Raw genomic sequence first — 26,283 nt, forward strand, 5'->3', positions numbered from 1 at the left:
CAGTTGTTAGACTTGCCATCTTGTTCCAACACAGTTCTTCATTGCATTGCATTATTTCAGCTCATAATGTACTTGGAGTTATGTTCTTTGGAGCTTCTGCGCTAAATGTTGATCTGGTGGTATTGAAAACTGGTTCTAGGTTCTTGTCTTAAAATTTGCTTTTATAAATTCCACAAATAGGGAATTTAAATAAGTCTTGTACTTTTAACCATTTCACTAAAATTAAAACTAGTTTCATTTTTCAGCAAAGGAAAATGACAAAGTCTATTTTCACTTGCTTGTCTGGAGAAATGGGAAAGCCTTGTTCGACGATTTAACATGCACTTACATGTCATATGCAAGCAACCCATTGTAATACTTATCATGAAAAGCATAAACTCTTTCTTCCACTCTTCATTAGAAATATTAGTAATAAAATCACAGTCAATGTCCTTCAAGGAACATACAAATTTCTTCCTTGACATTTTTTATTCTTCTCTTTACCATGTCCATTCTAAGCCAGAGAATACATTGGAATATTTTGTTTCTATATCTTCAAATACTTTTCAGAACTGCCTTTAGTTAAGACCCTTAGCTCTGATAAATTAGATGGTCTGACATTGTTCTAGTTACTTCGAAATTTTATAATTAGACAGTTTCAATGCTTTACAAAAATATTTATAGTTATTTCTAATAGATTTCAATTTTTATATTATATACTGTGGGCACACCTGATTTCTGTTGGTCCTCGGGCCGCATAAAACACTCCGGCGGGCCGCATGTGGTCGTAATTTGCCCACCCCTGTCCTAGAGGCAAGAGGTAACTCTTTGTGAACAAGTTTTTTTCTCTCACTGTCAACCTATCACCAGGTCATCATGTTGGGGCCGTTAAAGTTGGGATATACCCTAAGACCCCAGCAATATATACATTTTTGTTTTAAAAAAAACTAGATCTAGTAGAAAATCTCCAATGTCTGAAGCACTGTGATTATTAAAGGTAGAAGTAGTATTTACATGTCAGTGTGTTTGTTTAAAAAACGAAACCAAATAAAGACATGGAAGATGAGGACGAAGATGTAATATTTGAGGTTCGCTACTTTTTCAAGCTATTTTAAATGATAAAATAGATCTATATTTCGAAGAGCATTTTAGATCTAAAGTCTAGTCTCAAACAGCAGGGTCGACCTTAGACATAGGCAAACTAGGCAGCCGCCTAGGCCCTAGACCTCTAGATTAGTCTAGATCTATGTAACTATGTATGACATTTGACTCATTTGTATGTAGTTAATGTAGCCTTGTTGTACTTGTCTTGTAGGGTAGGGAGGCGAAAAAAAATTATTTTATTATCTTTGAAAAAACAATTTTTCGTTATTAAAGTTAGTACATCAATATCATTAAAATACTTAAAAGAACTTTCTAATGGTTTATAAATTATGACTGTATGTTTAACAGTAAGAAAGTTAAGATTTTTTTTTTTGCCGTTTTGACCTAACATTGGGTTGACATGGAAAAAGTCAAAAAGTGATGAGAGAGAGCTATGATAGGCTATGGCAGTCTTAGTCTTAGTGATAGTCTATGCGGCCCAGGGAGGCCCTAGCTATCCCTTCCCTAGCCTCTACTGCTCAGTCTACTAGACTAACTAGACTAGTGCCAGTAGTGGCTCTACTCGTTCTAGTAGTGGTGTAGTACTTTTTTTTAGTAGTAGTACTACTACTAGTAACTAGTACTACTTGAGTGAGTACTTCCTAGGCTCGGGACTAGGCCCAGACATTGACACTAACTAAGAAGACAGTTCAATAGTTGAGTTAGACAGGCAAGGGCTAGAGTAGAGACTAGTCACTGACTAGTGCCTATTAACAATCTATCTAGGCTTGGGCTTGGGAGGCCGAGGGCTCTAATTTATAAATTTTTATTTCTTATTACTCTAAAAAAATAAATCATAAATCTGACTTAACTCAAAATAAGTTTATATTAATGTAAAGTGCAAAGTTCGAACAGCCCCGATTTGTATAGAGGTTCGATCGGTTCACTTTTTATAGCTAAAACATTTTTATTTGAATGTTTACCAAATTACTACTATATTGCTACTGCGTATGCACCTTTTTTCTTCACTTCCGATACATACTATTTCCTTTTCCTTGTAATGGCTAAGTTCATGATGAGGTCAAACTCAAGTGGTGTGGAATTATTTTTTTTTTACTACCCGGTAGTGAAGGAAATGGGTAATGGCCTTAAGGTTATTTTTAAGTCTAATGGCTTATCAGCTAAAAAGAGACTATTTGAAGTTGTGGAGTGTGGAAAAGGTGGCAATGGTTGGTGTTCTTGTGCTGGAGTAAAAAGAAAATGACTTCATAGTGAAAATTAAAGATTAAAACATGTTTTAGATATATTTTCTTTGATCTGCTCGTATATTTTCTTTGATCTGCTCGAGCCTTTCATCAACCCGTTTGAGCTTACTAACTGGGGAAAAATCCGATCGAAGAAAAGTATGCTTGGCGATACCCACCCTACACCTCTTTGACCTCATATTTAATTTTAACTAAGCCTAGTGATACATTAAATCAGATTTATTTTTATAGACAAAAGGACGAGGGATTCAGAGATACCATCAGTTTTTTCATAGGTCAGACTGTTACGGTGCTTTAAAAATTCAAACGTGAAAATTGCTGCCAGCAGGCTTAATGTGATCGAACTTCCCACTTTACTATAGATTTAATATCTAGTGCAGAGTAAATATTACTTTTTTTACATTTCATTATTTGTTTGATTTTTTATTCTATATTAATATAGTTTAAATTTGATTAATTTGTGGGGGCCTCTCAAAGCCGCAAAGGACTAGTGCTATGGTCTACTAGATTGTCCTTTCATATTTAAAGATTATTACTTCCTAGCCCATCCAGCAGGGGGATTGGGGGGGGGGATGGCAGCAAGCTGGATTCATACCTGTATGAGTGTATCCATTGGAGCAACACTCCAGAGCACATATAGTGATCATATATACCACATTGACATGACCATATGTCTGCAGATATTTTAGTAAGGAAAGCACAAGTTAAATAGTTTGTTTTTTTTTGTTGAAAATTTGTGTTATGTAACAAATCTTCAGACCCCACCCCACCCCCTTGTAACAAATGGTAATAAATTTGTATACCCTAACCCCCTTTAGCCATTACTTAGTATCCAAACATTCCCAAATGTTATGTTAAATGTCCCAAATATAGTTGCTTAAAACTATAAGCTTAGGACATATTTATAAGATTTAGATTCTAGACTACTATATACGATTGTCTATTGAAACATCAAAGGAAAAAAACACATTTCAAAATCTTCATCAATTTCAATTAGATCTAGGAGAATCTAACCAATGCTATTGACAATTCAAAATAACTGCAAACATGAGGATCCATCTAAACTTTAATTTATTTTATTTATAAGTTAATAATTTATTTTCCTCTATTGAGTATTGAACACTACATTGCTAAATACAGATAGATCTAGATTAAAAGAAAGCCTTTAAATTTTTCATGAAGCAGTTTTCCCTCACTAGTCTAAGTAAGAACATATATAAATTATGTTGATCATAAGTAGTTATACTCAAATTGTTTCATCAAGTTATCATTGTGTTTTAAAAATTCAGAATTCAGTTTTACATCAAGCGTTAATTGAAAGTGGCTACAAAGATATTGAAACAGAGCCAAGACTCTCAACTGAGAAGGCAATAACACACACCCACAATGAGGGCGCTAATGAAGAAAAAAAAACAAAGTTCATTTGTCATGACAATTCTAATCTCATCTCTAAGCCTTTCATTCAGCTTTTTATTCCAGTTCAAGACTTGAATCTGTTGGTTAGTAAGTTTATGTAGTTCTGATGTTACTATCTCTTTTCAGATTTTTATATTTTCCTACCTGATTAAAGTAACTCATTTTTTTTTATTTACATTATCTGACTTTCTTTTCATTTTATGGGCTCACACCACATACATGCTTTACAAATATATGTTATAAATTTATTTACATTTTTAATAAGTATTATTGATTATACTTAGTTCACTTTTATAACAAATGAACATGAAATATCTAATTATATACACATTGTATTTCCACAGTACAGTCAGAAACACTCTCTGACCTTGAATCATCTGATCCATTCTCAACTCCTTTCAGAAGAAGATAGAGCTTTTCTACAATATTTCATTGAAGATGGTGATTCTTCTCAGGTTGTTGAAATAAAGAATCAGAGATGTATGCTGCCAGGGATTGGGTATGTGACTTGTTTGCATTGGAGACTGCAAAAATGTTAATTTCTTTTTTCTATTTAAGAAATGGATAGAAAGATAAAATGTGATCTCATTTTCATGGTATATAAATAACACTTTGATATTTTTAGACGTTAGGACTGTATAAATCTATCTGTATTTATAATCTTAATCTTTTAAATTATAAATTAACAATAAATACATTTAACAAAGAAGGCCTTACCAATAATTTAAAGACAGAAGCATGTTAAATTAATACAAATATCATATCTAATCTGAGATTTATTTATATATGAAGTCAAACAGTACATTAAATTTCATTTAATCTTAATGCACTAATCTTGAATTATGTTAGTCAAAATCTAATGTTACATTCTAATTTATAAATCTACTAATTGAGATTGTTCACTGTTAAAATCTAATGTTACATTTTATTTACTAATTGAGATAGTTCACTATCAACAGTTTTCTGGCAGTCTTATTGTTCGTGCTAAATGTATTGATTGTGCCATGGAGGCCACCACATTTCTTCACTGCCATTTTGGCTGCAATGAATTGCCAGGACTTTCACTGTCAATTCTTGTCTGTTGTATTATTCAACGCTGTTATGTTTGTGATGCTCTACTTTCCACTAGTCTCAGTTGGATACAGAATAAAGAAGAAGGTATTTTGTTTATATTAGGGCAGCCCAGTAGCACCAATAACTTTTAACTATAAGAGTTAATGCTTGAAACCTAAAAAAAAATTCTTTAATCCTAAAAAATGCCATTAAGTCAGACTTTTTTTTCGGACCTAACTGTCATAGGACAGATAATGTAAAGATTTAGAATCAGTACCCAAAGTTGTTTTTTTTTTCATTAGACTAAACAGTATAAAGGCTTTTTTACTCTTAACTCAGGCTACCTTTGTATTTACTGGCCTAAATTAATTCATTGTCCTGTCATAAGCTAGAACTTTTTTAACCTACAGCTTACATTTTATTTTTCCAATATTTTCTTTCTTTATTTTTATTTCTACTTCAGTACAGCATCTTATCTCTCTTGTAAATTACTGTGCAAGAACTCTCTATCTCTTGTAAATTACTGTGCTAGAACTCTCTATCTCTTGTAAATTACTGTGCAAGAACTCTCTATCTCTTGTAAATTACTGTGCAAGAACTCTCTCTATTAGCCCTTTTCTCTTACAGTTATTTTTATGTTTAATACATTTTTGTAATTGTAGCCTGCTCTGCACAATCATCCGTTACTTCCTTATTTTACCCCATTCCTAGTCACTTACTTTTATGTTTTGTACATTTGTGTTATTTAGGACAATTCTCAAATGTCAAAGTCTTGGTTCGAAAGATTAATTTGACAAAACTTACTTCTTGTGTTGATAGATATTACAAGAACTAGAAAAAAAAGAGAATTTGTACAAACAGCTGGAAACTGTTGCATGGGAACTGATGTACCTGGAGAAGAAATGTATCCGTCTGCTCAGGGAAACAGAAATTGTGTCCAGAGGATTTTTTTTGTTAGTGTTTTATCACCTTACACATCAGGCAATTTTTAATTTTAACCTTATTTTAAGCTCAGTTTATCGTTTTGGTTTAAGGTAGTATAGTTTATCAAGTTTTGCTTGGGTTCACTAACACCATATGTTTTATTTAGTGCTATGTGTGACATTGTATTTCTATTATAGTGTGATCTTTATGTCACACTATAATAGAAATACAAAGATTACCTTCATTTGGCTAAGTTGTACTACAATAATTCAAACTTTCTTCTACACTGAAAAGTAAACTAAATATTGATTTTGATAAAAGTCACACCTAGAAAGATATTCAAATTTAAAATAGTTTTAAATCATTATGCTTCTCTTTGGACTGAGTATCTGTTCAGGGGGAGATAAAATGTTAAGATAATAATACAGTTAACTGAGCGAACATATTTTATTATTTTGAACACATAGACTATGTATTTGTCTCCCTTACAGAGCCACATCACAACGTGTAGCATGTAGTTCCTACCACATCCCAGGCAGTGAGCAATGGTGTCAGCAGTTCAGAGAGACACTGCTGGTGGAGAATATAAGCTTGATGTCTTCTATCAAGACACTGGTGGTAAATATGATGAAGAAGTATCCTTTTGTTGTGAAGTTCTAGACAAGTGCATTGTTAGTCTTAGCATAATGTGTTACCAGCTCCCTCTCTACAACAAAGCAGGTATTAGGAAGAAATGTTAGTGATTATTTTTGTTTTTTTTTAAGGAATTGATTGCATTTTCTCAAAGCAAGTCATAGTATTTTAAACTGTGCCTTGGAAAATGAACATTTCAATACAAATCATACTCAGATAAACAGATAACTGTACTAAAGAAAATTAATTTAAAATGTTCATTTAGTCATTGACCTTCTTAAGACGACACAGCCGATCCATCACTTATTTTAGCATTTCAGGAAAGACCAATTTAACCCTTTACATCTTTAAAAAGCACTTCACTTACCAAAAACAAACTTAAAAGTTTTACCCTGTTCACAACATTGGGAATGAATATTTGTTCAAAGTTTGTGCAAGTTGTAGGAGGGCTAAGGAGTAAAGGCCCTTGGCTTCTATTCTGAGAGGTCTTCAGCTCAACCATTGTTGAATTTGGAGCTTGAGGATATTTAGGACATCCTTGGGTCTACCCAGGTACCTAACATACCTTGGGGAAGTAAATTGGGTTCGGTCATTATGGTCGCCCACATTAGCCATCGACCAGGGAATCAGATGAGCTTTATATTATCAGCTCTCATAGATTGCAAGTTCCGAAGGGGGTACCCTAATTTATGCATTCAGAAATTAGAATATTAAACATTTTTTTTTATTACATAGCATTTCTTTTTCATTGCTTTGTCCAGTTTTTATAATGTAGCATTTGTACATATTTATTTTGTAATCTATATTTTTCTTGACTACAAAACTTAGTTTACCCATGTTGTGTCAAGACTCAGATTTTAGCAGCTTGGAATCTATGAGTTTTTACTGCGCTGATGGCTCTGTGCAAGTGATTTCTTCAGGATCACCAGTAAATAAGGGGATAGGCAAAGAATTTCAGGAGAAAAGTATCAGGACTGGAGCTAATGATTTAGAGACAATTTCTATAGCCCAATTAAATGTGAGAAATATTTTGATATAATAATGACATCAAATTTAATTACAAAAAAGGAAACAATATTCTCACCTCGGATAAGAATGCAAACAATGGCCACACCATACTAATACAAATATTGACTTGGCTATTTTGAATCAAATTATTAGCCAGGTAAAAGAAACAAACTACAAAGGCAAAAACATTGGCCACATAATAATTTCATATCAATGGTTAAAGAATTTCTTATAAAGTCAATGAAGTCTATTGAGTTTGGGAGCTAATTAAGGAACCTTGCTTTGATTTGGTTAAATTTGACGAGAGACTTTTAGATGGGAGACATCACTATTATTAAAATAATGTTTTCCTCAACTTTGAAAATCATGTGCTTTCATCAAAAGATTAATGTTAAAATTCATTGACAAATGGGACAGAACTCTTCAAAAGCCCATAGAGCTGGACTGTATAAATTTATGTTGTGTGGGCAGGCCAATATAGTGGTATCTTTTACACAAGGATTTGATGTAAATTTTTTTTTTCTTTCTTTAATGCCTCCTCATACTCCCCCTCCACTCCCCACCCCCCTTCCAAGCCTTTTTCACAATAGTTACAGTGATACAATGACTTTCTGTTGTGAGTTGATTGTTGTTACAAGTGTAAAAAGTTTGTGACTAGTTTTCTCTTCAGCATTGTTTACTGTTCTCTAAATATCAAAGTATTGCCTGAGTAGCTGTGCTTTTATGTCCTAATTTGACCTGGATCATAGTTCAGCAATCTGTAAGTAGTAGCTTTAATATTTACACTGAAATCCTTCTGTGTTCTCTTTTACAGAAATCAGTTAGCCTACTTCATGTGTATTTGTCTGGATTTATACGACGACTTGCTTTGTGTTTCTATGTGCAGAATCATAAAGGTTTGGAAGTGCTTATTTTGGAGGAAACCGGATCAATCCATTTAAAGATATTTTTAATAAATTTTATAGAGTTGGCTTAGAAAAACATATCTAGCTGTAGTGAGTTTTTAAGATTTTAAATAGTTTTTTATTTTACTTTGCGAAGTTATTTTAGTTATCCTTGGCTAAAACTAAATAAGCATTACAATAATAATGGAGTTTATTTTTTTGTGTAATGTGTTTCTGTATTAAATATTAAGGTAACAATTGTAAAGCCAGCTATGAGTTTATTTGTAACATATTTCAGAGCTATTTTATAAAATTCTAAGAATAATAGTGTATTAAGATAATAATCATAGTGAATTTGGTAGTTATTGAAAACCAAATTGTAAAGTTTTTTGTTTTTTTTAAATTCCAAATAAATTCTATAATTTCATTAAACTTTTTATTAAATTTAGGAAAGTATTATTGTTGAATTTAAAGATTGTCAAGAAGTATTTTAAAAGCTTTGCTGTCGCCAAAAAATATAAAAACTGTACCATTAACAGGTTCAATCAATGTTGCAATGGCCAATTCAGTTTTGTTTGAACACTACAGAAAATGTTTTCTCTTTTTCATAACAATGTTTGCTTTTCAATACAAATTATTTTATGCCTATTTTGTGTGAATATTAATCTAAAAGTGTTAGTTTTTAAATGTTAGTTTTGGAAAAAAAGAATGTATATAAAATGGCTAACTTAAGCAGTTTAATTATATTAATTTTTTTTTCCAATGTTGAACTGTGAGATTTTTGCTCTAAGGGGGCACAATATAATTCACAATTATTAACCTACATAGAGGTGTCTTTAATTCAACCCCTTATATAAATTCATCAGCAAAAAATGTAGAGCCTTTCACTGTCACCCAGGAGTGTGTAAGGAGCTCTATAGAGGCCATTCAGAAAGCTCACTCCAGTCTCAGCTACTGCTACAAGTTCCGCCAGGCTCTGCACTTGTCTACCATAGAGCAAGGCCAAAATAGGGTGGCCATGGAGGTAACCCAGACTGATGCCATCTACACCTGCCTTCGCACTTCGGAGATTCGCAGTATGAATGCTCTGGAAAAGTACGAGTTTTGAACTTAACCTGTCTTAAGGATGATGGGATAAGAAGAATGAGAAAAAGTCTGATAATGTGTAGTAGAAACAAGACTAAAGTAGAAACAATGAATGCAAGTTTTTTTTTATGCTTTAACGTAATCCTCTGTACTTCCAGGGGAGTATAGGGCCACAACCATGCCTCTCCACCGAACTAGATTCTGAGCAGCTTTCTTCATCTGCTCCCATGTCATTCCAGTACCCTCAGCTTCAGTGATGACTGACCTCTTCCAGGTTTGCTTGGGTCTGCCCACTATCCTCTTTGCTTGCGGATTCCAATCAAGTGCCTGCCTTGCAACATTGATAGCTGGTTTTCACAGGGTGTGCCCTGTCCAGCTCCACTTTCGCTTTGTGATGTCTTGGGCTATGGGCTTTTGTCTTGTTCTCTCCCACAAATTGAGTTATCTTTTCTGGCTACTAAATTCCTAATATCCAGTTGCAGGCATAACTCTGGGTACACCTTATAAGGGTATCTTTCCAGATCAAAGCCCAGGTAAATGAGGAGGGGGGATTGTAAGGCTAACAACAGCACATCACTTAACTATTGCTACAGAAACCGCTAATACACCAAGCCAACTTTTTTTTATAGTAATTGTTTTATATTCTAAACATAAGTCGTACAACATGTTCAGCCAGTTTGTTATATTGATTTTAAAAAATCTTACAAGTTGCCTTTGACTTTACTCTTGATTTTAACAATTTATTCCTTAAAAGAAAAAAATGAACTGCTTTTTTAGAATTGTGATAATAAATATTGGTATTTTTTGTTTTAAAACTTTTTTCTCCCAAGAATGTAGTCAAATTTTTTGCAGTAGGCCACAAAGCTAGCTTTTTGGTAAATTTGTTAAGTGTCTAATCAGATTTCAATGACAAAAGCTATTGTAACCTTGTTACATTATATAACACATCATAGGTAAATATTTTTATATTCAGTGTAAGTGTTCGACCCACTCTAATTTGGTCTAATATTTAAATTTAAAAAAAAAAAATTTAATATTTTATTTTTAAAAAATCTGATTTCATATTACTGACATTTATATCCAAACTTATGAATGCCAATATAATCACTGATAATTACTCTTATAATTCAGGATCCGTTTGCTGAAACAGTTAATAGAGGAACGTATTTACCACATTGAAAGAAGACGCTCTGGTCTTGAATCAGGAGATCTCAACGAGTTCAAAACATTGAGTCCATCAGACAGAGAATCATTTAGCCAACTTCTGGAGGAGGTTACTCAAAATCTGGATTCCTCTTTAAACAGTTGCAAGATGATCAGGAGAGAAATAAATAATCAGGACAGTCCGAGTAAGCTGTCTTTTTGTAAAACTTATATCAACTCTCTCTGTCTGTTACAAATTCTGTACACAAATTTTCTCTCACATCCCTATCTTGGCTGAAGTTGAAACTTTGCACAATTATTCATTTTCCCCTAACAAAACATGAATCAGTGGAAAAGTTGACTGATTTGATCAGTCCTAATTAATTTCATTTTATATTGAGACAGTAGAGAATTAGGTTGTCACCTAAAAATGTGAAAGTAACAATAGAGGACTATAAAACCAATTTTTATAAGCACTTTGCTGGCTTAAGTGGCTAGTGTATCAGCCTGAGGACTTGAGCCCTCTAGTTCTAATTCAAGTCAAATGTTTTTTAAAATTACCTTTAAAAAAATCACATAAACCTTGTCACAGAGGTCCCCTTCTCTCCCCCCCCCCCCCCCCCCCCCCCCTTCCAACTGGTCTACACAAGTGATTAGACCATAGTGCATTGAATGCTTAAAGCATGAAATTGGGCTAAACAAAAACGATTAATAAAAATATTTACAGTTGCACATATTTATTATTATTATGCAATTTAAAATAGATTCAATTACACTTAATAGAATCTTTGTTTTTACAATAATTTTAATTGTCCTTATTGTTTACTTTTTGCATTGCTTCATTAGCCATATTTTCAGTGCGTTATCAATGTAGATTAAAATATTTTAAGTCTCACATAGTGTACCTGTCGAGATTGCCAGTTGTTTTTTTTTTTTAAATATTGGCTCCTGGTAGCTTCAAGTGTCTACACATAAGGGTAAATAATATAGGGAGATAGACGACAAGGACAAAAATGATAGATTCACTGTTTGTGAAAACTGTTAAAACAGGAGAGAAGCTTGTTTCAAGTTTTCTGTTAAGTTATGCTTGTGTGAATTTATTGACTTAGACTTATAGTATGTGTTATTACATAAAGTACGGACTGTGTTCTCTTCTTTAATTTCAGTCTAGAAAATCATATTATTCAAATGGAAAAGAGTTCTGTTGGATCTTCAATATTAGATTTGGGGTTATCAGAATTAACCTATTAAATACCAAGGCTTTTTGCATAAATATTTCATGATACAATTAAGGCATTTGGCTATTCATGTAATTGTGGTCTTTGAATTTTAGCTAGATGTAAATTGCTCAAGAAAAAATAACTGGAATAGAATTCATTTTAAAAAATCATTTAAAAAAAAATAATAAAGTACTATTGGTGATTCTACATATATTGCCATATGATTTTTTGAACAGATTTTGTTTTACCCTTATAGCACCAGAAGAGAGACCAACTGCTGCAGTTCAAAGACCCACCCAGATGGAAAGAATTGTTAGATATAATGCTGCTGAAGAGAGTGTCGTCATGGATCAGGTAATTGTACTCCTCAAAATTTAAATTTACACAATTTTTGTCAATATTTTCACTTCTATAATGATTTATTTTCTAGTTGGATAGCATTAGCCTACTAACGTAATTATTTATTGCAATGAAACAGCATACTATCAACTTTAATTGTAACACATGTAAAAGTAAAGTTCCCCTTTCAGACCTTGTGGTCTATAGGGCAGATGTAAAGGTCATCTATTTCTGTGACCCACCATTAACGAGGGTGTCATGTGACCAGCACCACGACCAATTACCTTTATGTTTCCCCAACTAATGTCAGGTATTAGAGCTGGCTCGACTTATGAGATGACCAAAGAGCCTGAAATAAAAAATCCTAGTGTTCACCAGGATTTGAACCCAGGAGCCTGGTTTGGAAGCCAAGAGCTTTAACGCTCACCACAGCGCTTCCTTTGTAACACATGTAACACTCAAATATTACATTTACTAATTATTTATTTGACATTTTTATCTCTAGGAGTTTGAGGCTGTGAGCACTGGTGAGGATGCTGACTCCAACGATAGATCTCACTACAGTGCAGCTGATCTGGTATAGTTTCAAAACTTTTTTTTTTTGGGGGGGGGGGGTGGGGGGTGGGGGGGGTGAATTACTAGTTTTTAAAAACTGTCTCTAACTATCTCTAAACTATCTGTTAAATAAACTTGTTTGAGCAAAACTTCACAAAGATCATGCAATCCAAAAGCAGCCTTTCACAAATAAAAATGAAGAATGTTATGTAAATAATAAGTTTGTAAGAAAATTAAACAAATGCCAAATTGTAGATATGTATTTGACACTACCCCTGCTAGAGTTCAGGTGTTAGAAAATTAGAAATTTAAGTATTAAGTTAATAATAATAATAAAATTTATAGAGTGCTGTTAACAATCATGATGTAGGCTTAAGGCGCTGTGATAACATTACAAACATAATCACAACAGCAATAATGACTAACAAATCTAAAAAAGTTTTAAACTGATAGGTCCTAATGTTCTTCTTGAATGTAGTGAAGCTTGTTGTCTGAGATCAATGGGGAGTGAGTTCCAAACCTTTGGTCCATGCACTGAAAGAGCCTGAAAACTAACTTTTGAGGGAGAAACATGGCTTCACTAAGTTAGATTTTTAAGTATTAGTTTGGGTTGCTGATGTTTTAACTAAATGTTTTTACACTTTTCTTCAAAGAAGTGTCCTTAAAAAGATTTTTAAAAATACTGCTACTGTAACAAAACAAGAATCAGTGGAAAAGTTTACTTATTTCATCCAATATGTAATCAAATGAGGTAACATTCAAATCACAAGGTAACACTCAAATCACAAACTTCAATAACACAGTCAAAAGGCCATCTATATCTTATTTTATCTTATATGATATAGATGTTACTTCAAAAAAGATTACGTCCTACGCGTCATGCATTTAGTCATGCATATTAACCAATGAGCTAAATTCTGCCAAGTCACTGGTTTTCCTGGCTAGCTCAGGCAAACCATTCCATGCTCTAATAGCGCTAGGGAAAAAAGAGCATTTGTACAAATTTGTCCTAGCATATGGAACAAGGAATCTGCCTTTATCTTTGTGTCTTTCTGAGTATTTAATTAAATTTTGTTATTGTATTTGAAGATTATGGTTCAGTGTTTTATGTATAATTGCTACATTACTTTTAAGTCTTCTATCCTGAAGGCTTTCTAAATTTTGTGATTTTACTAAAGGTGTTACTCTAGTCAAATGTGAATATTCGTTTATGAATCTCACTGCTCTATTTTGTCTGTTCCAGTTTCTTAATGTTTTCTTGAGTTAAGGGGTCCCAAACAGAGGATGCATATTCTATTATTAGCCTAACTAAGGTTAAATAACATTTTAGTTTTATGTTCTTATTTGATTTATAGAAAATTTTTTTATAAACCCTAATGCTTTGCTTGATTTTTTTATAGTTTCATCAATATGTGGATTCCATGACAGTTTTTTTATTATAACACCTAGGTATTTTGCGTTTTTAGTCTGTGTTACTGGTTTGCCATGAATAAGATAAGTGGAATTAATTTGTTTTAGTTTTTTTGTTACTCTTAACAACTGACATTGGGTGGAAAGACATGCTCCAATTTGATTCCCATTTCTGTAATTCATCTAATTCCCTTTGTAAAATATCTGTGTCTTGTGTTGTTTTTATTGTTCTATATATTACGCAATTGTCTGCAAATAATCTGACTTTTGTTCCTGAACTAATGCTATTTGGTAAATCATTTATGTAAATTAAAAATAGTAGTGGACCCAAGACTGTTCTTTGAGGTACACCTGAGTTTACTGTATCGGTGTTGATTTAGAGCCATTTATTATTACAGTTTGTTCTCTCCCTATCAGAAAATCTTTAATCCACTGATGCAGTGGACCATTAATGCCGAAATATTTTAATTTTTTAAGCAAACTATGGTGGTGAACTTTGTCAAAAGCCTTAGAAAAATCTAGTAAGATAACATCTATTTGTTCACTATTATCTAAACCTTTTGAAAAATCATCAATTAGTCCTATTAGTTGTGTTTCACATGATCTTTATTTCCTAAAGCCATGTTGGTATGGTGTGAGGACATTATGTTTGTCTAAGTGGTTTATGATGTTGCTACATATTATGTGTTCTAGGATTTACATGTGATGCTGGTAAGTGATACTGGTCTGTAGTTTCCTGGGTCAGATTTTTCTCCTTTTTTAAATAGGGGGGTGACATTAGCTTCTTTCCAATCCTTTGGTAATCTGCCCTGGTTAAGCGACGCCTGAAAGAGTATTTTGAACACTGGGGCTAGCTCATTGCTTAGTTCTTTTGAGTAATCTAGCTGGAATACCATCAGGTGCAGACACTTTATTTGGTTTGGTGTTGGCTAATAGTTTTTGAATTCCATTTTCTTGTACTACTATATCTTCTATGTTGTCTACTTGGTTCAAATTCAGTAATATGTCTTTGTCTCCTGGGACAGAGAATGCTGATGCAAAGTATTTGTTTAGGATGTTTGCTTTAGTTTCATTATCATTATGTTTTATGTTATATTCGTCTTTTAATGGCGCTATACCTGTTGTTTCCATTTTCTTAGACTTAATGTATGACCATAGGTTTTTGTTGTTATCTTTAGATATTATATTGTTTATGTATATTATGTCTGCTTACTTTTTGGGCTAGGTGTTTAATTTTTATGTACTTTTTATAAACTCTTTCTGCCTTAGTTTCTTTAAATTTTCAATATATATTTTTCTTCTGTTTACAAAGCCTCTTTAATCTATTATTAAACCAGCATTTATTTATTTTGTTTGATGTGTATTTAGTTTGTATATGATTTTCTCAAATGTTTTTAATGAAATTCCAGAGGTCATCGACTGGTTGGTTAATGTCTTTTTCTGATAAGAATGTTTGTTGAAAGTTTAATGCAGCTTGGTGTAGTTGTGTTAGGTTACATTTATTTCAGAGTAAGATTTTTCTTTTGGGTTTTTTTATTGGCTACTGCTTTTATCTGATTTTGTATTTTAATGATATCATGGTCTGATAGATCAGGCATATCATCCTAATCTACTACTAATGAAGGTCTGTTGGTTAAGAAGAGATCTAATGTGTTGTTTAATTAGTTTTTTAATGATTTGATCTAAACTTAGGTTGTGTAAAGATTCTATGAAAAGCTCATTTATGTCCTTAAGGTTTTGGTGTTTATCTATGGTTAGTGTTTTCCAATTTATATCTGGTAGGTTGAAATCACCCATAATCCAAAAAACTGCATTTTTATTTTTTTCTTTAAGTGTAGTAATCTGATTACATAGTTCTTGCATGTACTCTAAACTAGAATTTGGTGGTCTGTAAATACTGCCTATTATTAGGGATGTTGAGGTGGTGTTGATTTTACAAAATGTTGATTCTATATTTTTTGAGGTAGGTAAGGTAATTTCTTCTGTGTGTTTTTATCGCTAAGAGAACTCGTCCATGATTATCTGCCCTATCTTATCTAAACATTTCATAATCACTATTGAAAATTTCTGCATTATAAATTTCATAATAGCCAAATTTCTGTTTCTGCAATTATGTCTGGTTTCTCATGTTCTAATAAAATTTCTAAGTCTGCTGTTTTGTTCCTAATGCTTTGAGAATTTATTACTAAGGTTTTAATGTATTTTGGTATTACTTCTTTATTAGGTTTATTAAATGATGGTGTTTTATTAGTTTTAGCAGATTTAACAGTATAAGATCTGGATGGTGTCTAGGATGTTGTATGGGTTAGAAATGTCTGCATCAAAGGAGTCAAACAGTCCTGATGTAAACTGAGGTAACCCACACAGTACAGTGCCACGGTGCATCTTAGTTGCCTAATGCTTAATACACATGTGTATTCATATGGAGACATGATGTGCGTCTTTGTTGCCTAATGCATAATACACAGATTTATTCATATGGAGACATGATGTGCGTCTTTGTTGCCTAATGCATAATACACAGATTTATTCATATGGAGACATGATGTGCGTCTTTGTTGCCTAATGCATAATACACAGATGTATTCATATGGAGACATGATGCGTGGTACCATTCATCACAGGTCTCACATTAAATGGCTTTCTGTTTCATGGTGCATACTTTTTTTACAGATGTTGCATCTATCTTGAGATCTAGGTCCTGGGTTTGATTCTACATCTCCTGCTATTAATATTAAGTGTGATAGGTGATTATTTTGTCTGTTTTTAATTGAGAACTTCCATTTGTGATGGGTAATCTTCTTTAATGTTATGGATGTGTATGTTAGATTATTTTTGAAGTTGTATTAATCTATAGTTTGATGACTGGTAATGACTGTTTCCTTTTTAAGTTTAGTGTTGACTGATCTAGATCTGTGTTCAATTAGTGTGCATTTAGTAATTATCAGAACAAATAGCCAGAGCAATTTCATGATGGATGTTGTTTGGTTTTAGTTTTTAAAGGTCTAGTCTAAATCTAGTTTAAAGTTTACAATGCTAGTTTTCAATGGTTTATTGATTAGTATTCTAAGTCTAAAATTTTAGATCTAGTATAAAACTGTTTATCTACCTATCTGACTATCTTAGTAACTATTATTATGTCTAAACTAGTAGAAGTAGGCCTATATTTTATAGATCTGTCTAAAACTATATTATATGCTATTATATAGACCTAGATCTGTGTTTGTCTATACAATTCACAATATATCTACCTGTAGAACTAACTATATTGTTACGAATCTCACTATCCAGGCTCTCTGCAAACTGCACCATACACCACCAACTTAAAGAACTTGCCAAGTCAGGGCTCCAAAATAACGTTAACACTTTAATAGTTGAATAAATAACAGCCAATACTGTACAATTGGCAGCACGTAGAACAGTACAAATAGCTCTGCGATAACAAATATCTCTCCGATAACACCGTTCCGCCGTATCAAGTCTTGCACTGGCCTCTCCGTCTCGTTCCGGGCTTGCACTGGGTTCAACAGTTCGGGACTGACTTCACACACTTGGGCTTGTTGTGTCGGACTCGATCACAGACCAAGATCAAGACGCCGTTCGTCTCAACTGTACTTGACAGTACTCCGCACTGAACCGTCGTAATGCTCCGTACAGAACCACACCGTTGAACTGTGCTGTAGTCGACCGTGTTCTGAACTCCTGTCGTGAACCCGCTTTCTGAACCGTCTTGACTGCGACACCTCCGCTCTTTATATAGGGTCCCTACTGGCCTTCTAGAACCGGACAGAACGTCGCTCGACCATTCTGGGACGCTCCTGAGCTCTGTTCACAACGCCGATCCTACTCGAACCTTCATGTTGTTAACTCGTCTCGGCCGATCGTCGTAACTCGTCACGGTTGACCGCTCGTCTAGCGCTGGCCTGGGGCGATTTGCGTCGGCTGACTACACTCACACCACTACCCCCATCTGTGCCACCACCAGGTTTATAACACTGCCCCCTCCTTAGATCTGTCCGTCCCGGACAGAATCAACATCATGACATTGTCTGTAAAGTTTCATCGCTGCAGGCGGGGGTCGATCAGTGGCAGTTGGCTTGCCTCTTGAGCTTGATGGAGCCATCCATGTTGCAGTCAGCAATGGTCGCTTCCTTCTTCTCCTCCAATTGGCCTTCACCTGGTTGCATGGACGTCTTGCGTGCATCGCCATCCACGTTGAATTCAGAAAGTTTTCTTCTTCTCCTCCAGTTAGCCTTCATCTTAGCCTTCATCTGGTTGCATCGATGTCGTTGTCGCATCGTCATCCATGTTGCACTCAACAAAAGTAGCCTTCTTCTTCTCCGCCAGTTGGTCTTCATGTGGCTGCAGTTATTTCTTGGTAGAATCACCATGCACGTTGGACTACGCAAACGCCGCCTTCTTCTTTTCCTCCAGTTGATCGTCCTCTTGTTGCAGTGACGTTGTAGTTGCATCGCTCTCTTGTCGTTTGGTACTGAGGGCAGCCACTCGACACATGGAGAGGTATAGGATGTAAGGGCAGGGATTACCAAGATTGTTGACCAAAGAGGTGGCTTCATAGGGCTTTGCGAAGAAGGACTGGGATGGGCTTCAAATCCACAGGACAGGGAATTGTGGGACAGGTCATCATCTTCAGCCTTGTCTGGAGGGCATGCTTGTGGGGCAGGTTGGTAACACTTCACTTCATCTTCGGCCTCAGGCTCCATTCGGCTTTCTTCACCATCATCAGGACCTCTCTCTCTCGTCTCAGTATCGGGCCAATCGCTTGTTGGTTTCAGACCTTGTCGATGACTTTCGTCTTGCAAATGTCCATCAACGTCAGGCTGCCTTGGATTCTCTTGACCACCATCAGGACTTTCCTCTCCAGTCTTGGCAGCTGGACCAATGTCAGGCTTCCTTGGGTTCTCTTGACAGCCATCAAGACTTTCATCTCCAGTCTTGGTAACTGGACCAACGTCTGTTGGGTCCGGACCTGGCTGGTATCTCTCAGCTTGTAGATGTCCCTCAACAGCTTCGTCAGATTTCATTGGGTTCCTATGGTCACCCTCAGGGCTTCTCTCGCTGGTCTTAGAATCTGGGCAAGCGTCAGTAGGGTCTAACCTTCGTAGGCCACTTTCAACTTGCAAACGTTTCTCAGCAACATGCTTGGACGCGGAGCAAACATTCACTTGATCTGTCTTGCTGTTTGAGGTGATCTCTTCTTGCATAGCTGCCATCTGTCCCTGCATAGCTGTCATCTGTTCTTGCATGATACTGGTACTGGTGGTCAGTTGCTGCATGCTACTGGTGAGCTGTTCCAGCAAGTTAGGTTTGACTTCAAAAAGATATGTGTCCGGATCTTCTTTTTCTTCCAACATGTCTTCTCGGAGGCGTGCTTGTAAAGTTTCCTTGTTTCCATATACCTTCAGCCTTCGTCCACGGAGTTCTTGCTTCAGTTCTCTAAAATCAAGTTCGTACAGCAGTTTCAGACGAGCCATAGTAGATCCGATCCAATCCGATTCCGATCCGATCCCACTTCTGACACCAGTGTTACGAATCTCACTATCCAGGCTCTCTGCAAACTGCACCATACACCACCAACTTAAAGAACTTGACAAGTCAGGGCTCCAAAATAACGTAACACTTTAATAGTTGAATAAATAACAGCCAATACTGTACAATTGGCAGCACGTAGAACAGTACAAATAGCTCTGCGATAACAAATATCTCTCCGATAACACCGTTCCACCGTATCAAGTCTTGCACTGGCCTCTCCGTCTCGTTCCGGGCTTGCACTGGGTTCAACAGTTCGGGACTGACTTCACACACTTGGGCTTGTTGTGTCGGACTCGATCACAGACCAAGATCAAGACGCCGTTCGTCTCAACTGTACTTGACAGTACTCCGCACTGAACCGTCGTAATGCTCCGTACAGAACCACACCGTTGAACTGTGCTGTAGTCGACCGTGTTCTGAACTCCTGTCGTGAACCCGCTTTCTGAACCGTCTTGACTGCGACACCTCCGCTCTTTATATAGGGTCCCTACTGGCCTTCTAGAACCGGACAGAACGTCGCTCGACCATTCTGGGACGCTCCTGAGCTCTGTTCACGATGCCAATCCTACTCGAACCTTCATGTTGTTAACTCGTCTCGGCCGATCGTCGTAACTCGTCACGGTTGACCGCTCGTCTAGTGCTGGCCTGGGGCGATTTGCATCGGCTGACTACACTCACACCACTACCCCCATCTGTGCCACCACCAGGTTTATAACAATATATACATATATATATATATATATATGCATATATATATATATATATATATGCATATATATATATATATATATGCATATATATAAATATATGCATATATATAAATATATGTATATATATATCTAGTATATTACTATTAGTTATTATTAGTAGTCTAGTATTATTAAAGTATTAGTATATATTAGTCTTCAACTGAAATTCATTAGTGGGACAAAGTCTATCTTCAGTAGTCCTGAATGAAAGTTAATTTAAATTAATTAGTGGAGATAGTTCTGAAATAAGTTATATATATAATTTAAAGATATTAGTTTATTAGTTCAATAGCTTTTAAGGAATTTGGTTTGATTTTAATACAAGAAAACGAAAAATTTAACTCATCTTTGATAACTGTAAACACAAAGCCGCCATCTTGTCAAGAGCGTGTAACTCTACAACTCGTATAAGGTAGTCAACGCTGATAAAGAATTAAGCTTTATCTCTATGTTCATGAAAAGCTCCTTAACTCTAAAGCCTTCAAGAATAGTCTGTTTACATCTGTTATTTATTTCGCTATTCCATCTCAAAACCTAGTCTAGTTTTTACTTCGCGTCAAACTTTCCCTATTTACAAAACCAATCACCAGTTTCTAATCAATAACAATAAATATGTTTGTTTATAACGGTTTAGCATGTTCTTAGTGTTTATAGTGTTTCCCATACTTCCTTCACTCTTGTGGAGAAATCTAATAACATAGGTAGATTAGTAATGATTGTTTATATTGCTTCTATTTGATGAAGGGGAATTGAATATTATATTGCGTATACTGCATGTCATTATCAAAGGCCAGTGTATGGTGGAAGTAGTAGAAATATTTAGAGAAAACAATTAGAATAATTCTGATCTTACTGCTGATAACTCATCATTAAAGGCTAAGGTGTAGTTGAAGTAGTGGAAATCTTTTGAGGTTAGAATAAAACAATGCCACTGATAACTTTAACTCCTGGTGGTCATCTTTCAGTTTATCTTTGTCAAATGCTCTTTCTTGAATATGGTGCATCATTTTTAACCTTGAGATAGCATGACTATTCCAATAAATGCTAACTTACCCATTTGCCAGATCATATTACGAATGTATGTTTTGTTTTAATTCCAGTTTAAACATTAATGACCTTAATGATTTACATTAACTCAAAGAAACATTGACATTAGATCTGCATCTATAGATGTTGAATATTTATGATCTTTAAATGACATTAAATTTTATCCTTTTTTTTTAGTCTCTCCTTTTGTCATGTAAATAAAAAAAAAAATTTAATTTTTACAATAGGATTGAAAGGTCGGAGGATCAAATGACTGGGAACCCATGGCAGTATATGATGAAGGGGGCCTTAAAATGTTAAAATCTATACAAGCTCCAGAAAGTGATTAGGTTTTACTGCATCTGTGATCAATATTATTATATTGAATAAAGTACCCCCCCCCCCCCCCAATAATAGTTATCATAAAATAATAAAGCCTCTAAATTTAGCCCTTAAACTTTGTGGTTGAAACATTTTTATATATTAAAACATTGCAGATCTGAGGATTCAAATGTATAGGAATTCATCTGCCATTGCTAATAAAAATAGCTGTAAAACACATCCTCTGTTTGCATGAAAAGACTTTAGTTTTTCTCTTTAAATGTATATGCTATTGATAGTATAGAAATTACATACTAGGCACTCATTAAAGTTTAAAAAGATTTGTGTGCAAATTACCTAGATGAGCCTAACTTTATTTTAAATTGTCTACAAACATCTGGACTTACCTAACACTTATGTAAGATTGTTCTTTATTGATTTCTCATCAGCTTTTAATACTTCATTTACTTGTTGAAAATTTGAAAGCATTGAAGATTAATCCATATATAATACTATGCGCTAATGAATTTTTGACCCAGAGACATCAGAGGGCTAGAGTAAACAATGTAATATCAAATGCATGCATTGTTAACACAGGGACGTCCCAGGGGGCTGTGACATCGCCTTTGAGGTTCATTTTTACACCAATAATTTTCTATCTGATAGTCCTTTTTGCTCCTTCACAAAATTGGCTGATGATGGGGCTCTTCTTGCCCTGCTCTCAGAGAGCTCAGACGTAAATGAGTATTTCAGAGAAATAGAACACATTGAAAAATACTGTAAAGATAATTTTTTATTATTAAATGTAAAAAAAAAACAACAAAGAAATGATAATCAATCTTCGTAGAGAAAAGAAGGAAAATGATATTGTTTCTGTAGCTGGAGAGACTATTGAAATAGTGCAAACTTTTAAATACCTTGGAACTATCCTAGACAATAAACTAAATTTTACGGTAAATTCTGATTATATCAGCAAAAAAGGGCAGCAAAGATTATGATTACTGAGAAAACTGTCCTCGTTTAATATTAGCAAAAAGGCCTTGGCTGTTTTATCATGCTCACATCTACAATATTTAAATTTTTAATATCACTGCCTGGTATGGCAATCTAAGCATTAAAAAAAAATAATAATTTATAGAATCCTAAATGCTGCAGGTAAAGTCATTGGCAAAAAACAAACTCCATTTGGGCAGCTGTTTGAGACAAACATCCATAAAAAAGCTAAAAGGATTCTAGAAATAAAAAATCACAATTTGGGTCAGGAATTTGTGATTTTACTATCACAAAAGAGATACAAGACACCAATAACAAAGATAGACACAAAAAACTCTGTTTCCCTGGCAATCAAATCATTAAATAGAAACAATCTGATATAAACTTTTCACATGTAAATTATGAGTGAGTCAAGTGTGAATGTACATTTTGTTTTTTTATAGTTATGTTTATATGGTGTAATGCACAAATAGTAAGACAAATTTCCTTACAGACAATAAAGTATTATTATTATTATTTCTAACTCTGACACTAATCCTAATCCCTGCCCTTAAACCTAACTCTAACTTCAACTTTAACAGTAAGGAAGCCATTAATGTGCTCATTACCTGGGTAAAATGGGAATTCCAAACACTAATGGTTCATCTTAGTTAATGTTCACATTTAGATAATCTGCACATAAACGGGTTACACACTTTAGCTGTAACATGACACCTTTTACTTTTGCAACCTTACAGTAATGTTCTTTAAAATATACATTTTTTTTGCTCAATAGGAAAAAATGAAAATGGACATAGAAACCGAAAAAATGTTCCGCCAAGAGTTGAAGTTAGTGTGTCACCAAATTCAAAACTATCGGATAGTCCAAAGAAATAATGTTGACTCCACTACGCAGAATCTAAGCCCAGGTGTTCAGTCAGAGGTTGCAGCATCAGTTGGGACTACTGTTGATAATCCAATGGAAGGAAGGCCTTCTGACCAGCCATCAGGTAGAGCCAGCGGGTTGTCACTTTTAGCTTTGGCTTGCGCCACACAGAGGGAATTAGATCAACAACTGCCACCCATTCAGGAGACCTCTGACCCTGATTCTGAGGTTGCAGGTCCAATTACTAGGCAGCTATATACTGTAGTGGTAAATCCTCTAGGCAGTGGACAATCTCAACAAAAAGGTGCAACTGCAACAAACTCTAGTCCTGTTAATAGAACTGGTATGAATGCCCTGCTAGAGAATCAAGTAGCTGGGTCTTTTTCTTCAAATACTGGCAGTCTTATTAATCCTATTTACAGTAGACCTACACCATCACCCCGTAAGCGCCATGATGCCATTTGTGAATCAGATTCTTCTGTACATGACAGACCTTCTGTTATAGCATTCACAGGTGCTAGCAGTGGAGCTGGTGCCTCTATATCTAGCACTGCTGACAATGTTTGGAAATTTTGTGCCAGCTTGCACTCGTACGCTAAGCCACCACCAAACGCTTCTCCAACAAAAGAAACAACTAGAGCAACGCCAACTAGGACAACACCAACTAGGGCAACACCAACTAAAGAAGCACCAACTAGGACAACACCAACTAGGGCAACACCAACTAAAGAAGCACCAACTAGGACAACACCAACTAGGGCAACACCAACTAAAGAAGCACCAACTAGGACAACACCAACTAGGGCAACACCAACTAAAGAAGCACCAACTAGGGCAACACCAACTAAAGAAACACCAACAAGAACATCCACAAGAGAAACTTCAAAGTTTACACCAAAAAAGACACCACCAATAGAAACTCCAAAGAAAAGAACACCCATTAAGAGAAACATGGATGTCAGAAGCACAACTCTGGATGACTCTGATGCTTGCCGGGATCTCCTCTTTGAGCCTGCTCCTAAATTTAAAATTTTGGATTCTCCAACACCTCGTAACTCACCAAATGAGGAACATGCACCCCGGGAGCCAGATTCAACTGTTACAGGTGAAGTCAACCCAGCAAATGTAGGCTCTCCACTCACAAGAAGCATTGCCCAGATGGCTGCTGAAACAGCCAAAGCTTTACAAATGATGGGCCAGAAAGAAGAAACATTTAGTGATGACTCTGACATAGACTCAGTGTAAATCTAAGTCAATGCTTAAAGACAATCCAAGTTCAAGTAGTGTATTTGTGTTTGAAATATTTGTTTGATTGTAAATTTGACCTTTTGTGTTTCCTTGAATGATTTCTAATAATTTAATGTAACTGAAACAGTGTCTACTAATAAATAGATCAAATGTAGTTGCACAACTTCTCCAATGAAAAAGTTCATCTGCTCAAGACTTGAGAACCATGTCACCTCTGACTTCTCAGACTTGAGAACCATGTCACCTCTGACTTCTCAGACTTGAGAACCATGTCACCTCTGACTTCTCAGACTTGAGAACCATGTCACCTCTGACTTCTCAGACATGAGAACCATGTCACCTCTGACTTCTCAGACATGAGAACCATGTCACCTCTGACTTCTCAGACATGAGAACCATGTCACCTCTTGACTTCTCAGACATGAGAACCATGTCACCTCTGACTTCTCAGACATGAGAACCATGTCACCTCTGACTTCTCAGACTTGAGAACCATGTCACCTCTGACTTCTCAGACATGAGAACCATGTCACCTCTGACTTCTCAGACATGAGAACCATGTCACCTCTGACTTCTCAGACATGAGAACCATGTCACCTGTGACTTCTCAGACTTGAGAACCATGTCACCTCTGACTTTTCAGACTTGAGAACCATGTCACCTCTGACTTCTCAGACTTGAGAACCATGTCACCTCTGACTTCTCAGACTTGAGAACTATGAGAAATCATTCATGAGAGCTTTCACCATTTCATTCTAAAAGATATCCTCTATACTAGTTCTAATTTTATTTTATTAAGTTGACCTAGGTCCAAGACTGTCCAACATTTGTTTACTTTTCTGTTTAGTCCATAGCTAAGTAGCAATTTTGTGTAATTTAAAAAGTTAACCCATTTTCTCATGTGGTCAGCCTCTCTGTACTAGTCTTCTTTGCTTGTAGAAAAAACTTTTTTTTTTGTACCATTTTGTAGTTAGCTTTGAGAATCTTGTGGCCCTTTTTTTTCTCTTGAAATGTGTGTAATAAAACAATGTGTGTAATAAAACAATGTGTATAATAAAACGGTTGTGTGTTTGGTCTGTATTGTATCAAGTATTGTCACTTCATATTTTAAACTGTTCATAATACATTTCTAAATAACCAGCTTTCTCAAGAACTCCATTTTGTTTTTTTTTTTGTAAGTTTTGAATGTTTTTTTTTACTTTATATTGGACCTGTTACCTTTTTAAATTTCAAGAACTATTTTGTCCAAGTTTGAGTTCAATTAATTGAATCATTTTAATTTAGACTGAATATTCCTTGGAATAAAGTATTGACTATATAGTATTATTGGCTCTTAGTTATTTTTTGTTTGTTCTTTTGGGGGGTGGGGTCAACCTCTTTTCTAAATCTTTGTTGAAATGTGTTCTTTTAGTGTTGTGCTTTTGATCCAGTAAACGTGTCAATAAAATAAACGAAGAGCCTTTAAGATTGGCCCTGCAGTGTTCGTCCTACCACAGATTTCTCCTCGGGGTTACTTCAGCTCATTTGGAT

General features: G+C 35.1%; 1 protein-coding gene across 1 annotated transcript; it reads left to right on the plus strand.

The window, feature by feature from the left end:
- Window positions 1-987: 987 nt before the first annotated feature.
- Window positions 988-26,204, plus strand: LOC106077947 (uncharacterized). Its single transcript, XM_056025652.1, has 13 exons — window positions 988-1,067; window positions 3,617-3,826; window positions 4,088-4,242; window positions 4,703-4,901; window positions 5,616-5,749; window positions 6,212-6,355; window positions 7,182-7,371; window positions 8,176-8,257; window positions 9,112-9,340; window positions 10,463-10,680; window positions 11,951-12,048; window positions 12,539-12,610; window positions 23,416-26,204. The coding sequence occupies exons 1-13, from the start codon at window positions 1,035-1,037 to the stop codon at window positions 24,748-24,750; spliced, it is 3,099 nt and encodes a 1,032-aa protein (XP_055881627.1). The 5' UTR covers window positions 988-1,034; the 3' UTR covers window positions 24,751-26,204.
- Window positions 26,205-26,283: the final 79 nt, after the last annotated feature.

This window comes from Biomphalaria glabrata, chromosome 4 (genome assembly GCF_947242115.1).
Source record: "Biomphalaria glabrata chromosome 4, xgBioGlab47.1, whole genome shotgun sequence".
Taxonomy (NCBI): Eukaryota; Metazoa; Mollusca; class Gastropoda; family Planorbidae; genus Biomphalaria; species Biomphalaria glabrata.